At 33.0% G+C, this 4500-nt stretch overlaps 1 protein-coding gene across 2 annotated transcripts; it reads left to right on the forward strand.

The window, feature by feature from the left end:
* The first annotated feature begins 1227 nt into the window (after window positions 1-1227).
* Window positions 1228-2084, forward strand: LOC131607009 (ATP synthase small subunit 6-A, mitochondrial-like). Of its 2 annotated transcripts, XR_009285159.1 has the most exons (3): window positions 1355-1451; window positions 1566-1608; window positions 1866-2084. XR_009285159.1 is itself a non-coding variant. In XM_058879074.1 (2 exons), exons 1-2 carry the CDS (start codon window positions 1331-1333, stop codon window positions 1610-1612), a joined length of 168 nt encoding a protein of 55 aa, XP_058735057.1. In that variant the 5' UTR covers window positions 1228-1330. The 2 variants fall into 2 exon arrangements, 1 of the variants encoding a protein (XP_058735057.1); XM_058879074.1 differs by lacking the exon at window positions 1866-2084 and having other exon boundaries at window positions 1228-1451; window positions 1566-1612.
* The last annotated feature ends 2416 nt before the right edge of the window (window positions 2085-4500 follow it).

Below are 4500 nucleotides of genomic sequence, written 5' to 3' on the forward strand. Positions count from 1 at the left end.
TGTGTCCACCGCTAGTGAAATACAAGCCAAAGAGAGGAGTTAAGAAATGTATAAAAGGTGAGGAAAGTGATGTGCATCGTGATCCAAGTCAGTGGGAATATATTGATGCTTCGCAGGGGAGTCAAACTACGAAGAGATCATGCATAACAAGTGGGAGTCAATCGTCAACCATGTCGATTGGTAAGCAACCTTCTATCAATTCCGCAAAAGGCGAGTACTTGTCACAGTTTCTTGCTTTCTTTCATCTATACATCGATGACATTATTGATGTTGAACCAGATGGAAATTGTGGTTTCCATTGTATTTCATCTGCATTAGGACGAGGGCAAGATGCAGGTTATGATGTTCGGGAACAATTGCATAATCAAATCCATCAACACGAAGAATTGTTTTCCAAGTTGTTCTATGACACTGTCTCTTATGTTAGTAATTCATTACTCGTAAAACACTTGGGTGTTCAGGGTAACTATGTTGATTCGAGATATGGGTTACCCTATTGCTTCTAGATATAATGTTGTATTTGTTTCTCTTTTCATGAAAATGAACATAATATTTTTCCCGCTTCTCACAGCTCCACCCCCATACACGAGTCGACATACAATCAATGTTGTTGGTTTTGTCAACGGTAACCATTGGGTTCAGGTAAAGTTGAGATTCGATTGTCAATTACCTCTTGTCACTAATCGTTGAAGGAATAATTATTCTATTGATGCAAAAGCATGAGAATCAGCATATGCGAGTCGGTTCAGACATTAGGAAGAATTGTCACGGAAGTGATTGTAATTTTTTTTGTAATGCATCTATGTATGACATTTATTCTATTTATATATTAAGACGGTTCCTTATCTCACCATGTATTTTATTCAAGTTTAAAAAAAGAAAAAAAAATTAAATCCCAATATTATCGGAAATTTGAAATTTCCGATAATTTTATGAACGGAAGTCACACCGAAAATTTAAAATTTCGGATATAAAGCATCAGACACAGTAAATTGGTAAATCCAACAAAATTTCCAGCACGGTATCGAAAATTTCAGAAAATCCAGCATTTTATTAGGATAATTTCCTAAAAACGCACTACTTGAAGGGTGGCATGTATAAAATGAGGGATGGCATATGTTAATTCCTCCATGATAAATTCGCCACTTACGTAGTTTGTTCGGAGGCCCAATTAAGTTTGTATTGGGCCCATGTAGATGGACACCTTTCAACGGAAGCCGTCTCCTATACTCCAACAAAGAACAAACAAACAAGAAGCTGCAACTGCAACTAACAACTGAGGCGCACCCATTTTCCCCTAACATTACCATCGAAAAACCGAAGAAAAAAAATGAGAAAGTTCGATCCATGGCCAGTTTTCTTCAAGCGAGAATGGAAGAAGAATTGGCCATTCGTCGTTGGATTCGCAATCACCGGAACTATAATCACCAAGTTCTCTCTCGGTCTTACTGGTAAAATAAACCATCGCCTTCATCATCTTCGTGTTCTCCATTTTTTTTTTAATTTATTGAAGAATTTTATTTTCCGATTTTGTTAACCTAATTTACCGTCATTTTTTTAACCAGAGGAGGACGCTAAGAATTCGAAATTCGTTCAGCATCACAAGAGGTAACCCTAATTTGTAACCCTAATTTTACCAAATAGAAAATTAGTTATTTTTTATGAATCAAACAAACACCGGAAACATGACACTGACACATCGACACAAATAATAATTTGAAATAATGAATAAATTAAACGAAATCATACACTTTTTTCCAGAGGTGTTGTGCTATAGAGGTTATTCTAGTTGATGCCTTAGTCATGCATCTATATTTATCGATCCTGTTGATAATGTGGCATTTTGTTGTTAATGTATATTCCAGGTGATTTATGAATGTGGACATTGCACCGGCTTTGCACCTCATGATAGGTGTGTCGATGTTACTTTCATTCTCTTGATTTTTTGGATTGTAATAACAAAAGAGATATATTTTGTATACTCTCCTATCACCATCTTCTTATTTCCAGTTTTGGTGTTTACTTAATGTGCTTGTAAAAAATCCAGACTAAGCAATTATTGAGTTTTGTTATTGTGATTGTTATCCTACTTGGATTTTCTCTTTTGATATATATATATATATATATATATATATATATATATATATATATATATATATATATATATATATATATATATATATATATATATATATGGCATATCTCGAGGAAAATAGATGTTCTTAGTAGTGCACCTCCAGGCCATCTATAGTCTATTACCCATTTGTTTCATTGCGTGTTTTCTTTTTTTATTTTAAGATGACAATTGACAAGGGAACACGGCGGTTGCATGGCCCAGCTAGCCATAGCACGTGCCCGGGCTCAACCCTTATTTTCTTTGAACTCCCTCAAACTAATAGCCGATTTTTAGACAAAACCAGGTGCAAAATGTGCAAAATTAGATGAATAACCAATGGTCCAGGCCGAGCCCAATTAATTATTTAGTACACTATTCGTAAGTTATGACTATTTATATATTATGTCACATGTAACTTGCAGTTAAAATTTTTGCCCATACTGCCCAAAATTCATGGCTCCGCCACTGCTTAGGTGTGTAAGTAAATATACTTGAACATGTAAGTTCTAGGTCCAAGTATGATTTAGGGGTGAGATAGACTTCCTTGAACCATGCTACTCATAAATATTGTTTTATTACTCAAAATTTGGTCGGCGAATATCTTCTCAGGTTTATTTGACAAAATATAATGTCAGATTTAGGATAATCGATTATGAATTAGAACTTACACCGTTAGCTAAATATGTATGGGATTTAACTACTAGAAATAGATTTGAAATTTGAACTTCAATATTTTCTTGGATTTCAGTTTAATTCAAAATCTGTGGTCAATTTTATGAATGGCTGGCTCTAGCTATCTTCAGATCAAGCTTTTGAGAGTTACAGTACCAAACTTTTGCTGAAAGGTCATGATCTACTAGTTATAATTAGTAGAGTTTATTTTCTTTGATGGCCTTTGATAAATAATGATAAGTTTGAAAAATTGTAGTAAAAGACTCGTCTACAAGTTTGCCTTTAGTTACTTTTCATTTTCCAAATCCATTTAAATCACTTGTATTCTTCATTGAAGTCAATTTTGAAAATCCCCCCACTGTATTTTTGTAGTTGAAATTTCTATATCTCTATCCGTTGTTTCTTCCAAATTTCCAATGATTTCTGTCTGGCAGATGAGACCAATATGTGTATGTTTGGATTGGCTTCTACAAGCCCCAAAAGCACTTCTAGTCCACTTCAACTTGATAATTGATTTTTTTTCCTTGTTTGGTTACTTTTTCAAAATCAATTCTTCTCCTCCAAAAGCAATTCTAGTAGAAGCTATAATTCCTAGCTTTTGAGTTTAGTAAAATCAATTATACATTTATTATATATTATTTATTACAACTCTTTTAAATTTTTCTACTTTACCCTCTTTAATTTTCATCAATTACTTTTTTTCTTTTTGATTTGTACTAAAATTTATTACCATTTTGGTAATTATACAATTCAAAATCAATTTTGTTAAAACTATCCAAACAACATTAATCGATAACAATCACTTCTATATCATTGTATCCAAACATAAATCAATTCTTGTAAACTTAATTCTATTAAAATCAATTCTACCAAACTCAATTCTCTCGGTTGCATTTTCTTCAATCAAAAAGAAAATTTATGACTCATGGTAATATAGAGAAAGATGAGCTAAGAAAGAAGTGGTGCTATTCATGCAAGCCTTGTACTAGCTAGATTCATAACACAATTTGGTGGATGGTGATTTACAAATCTAGCTAGAGCCGAAAAAGAAAGATTCTTAGGAAGTGCCGATGATAAGAGCGAGTAAGGCAGACTATCGCACAGGGTCCAAAATTTTAAATAAAGTCTCATAATATATTGTCATGGTTCAACTGCGTTTAAATAGAGTCTCCTTGTTTTTCTTATCGGTATTTGAATGTATGAATGTTAATTCAGATCCATCAAAGGCATATAAAAGTAATATTTGTATATTTTATGTGTCACTTTAGTTTTATACAACAAATCCTTGGGGGCTTTAAGAGGATCATGAAGTGAGATGTGTGTAAGGAGAATGTCCTGTTCTATATTTGAGATTGAGAAATTGGAACCGCATATTTTTGAGAAATTGCAACACCAAAAATGCATTTTAGATTTTTGGAACTGCGTATTTTAATTGGTATTTTAATTGGTGTGTGTATCTGATAACATATGTTAAAACAACAAAAATATGTAAGTAAAGAAAATTATCAGGTACACCCCCTTTAGTGCTCAAAAAAATCTTTAAGTCAAATGTATTTTTTATTCTTTCTTTTGGGCCCGTTAGGTCTTACAATTGCTCATAACAACATTATTGGGCACAATAGGTACCTTGTGCTCAAGGTTACCTTTTTGGCAACATAAAAGGAATACAATCATTGGGAAAAGATATTTTTTTTGTTGGCAAAATCAACATA

The sequence above is a fragment of the Vicia villosa genome, linkage group LG5 (assembly GCF_029867415.1).
Source record: "Vicia villosa cultivar HV-30 ecotype Madison, WI linkage group LG5, Vvil1.0, whole genome shotgun sequence".
Lineage (NCBI taxonomy): Eukaryota > Viridiplantae > Streptophyta > Magnoliopsida > Fabales > Fabaceae > Vicia > Vicia villosa.

Excerpts from the sequence above, each read along its gene's own strand:
- LOC131607009 (XM_058879074.1), top strand. The coding sequence starts at position 1,331 with ATGAGAAAGTTCGATCCATGGCCAGTTTTCTTCAAGCGAGAATGGAAG. Across the intron at positions 1,452-1,565 it reads GTTCTCTCTCGGTCTTACTG|AGGAGGACGCTAAGAATTCG; the intron begins GTAAAATAAACC and ends TTTTTTAACCAG.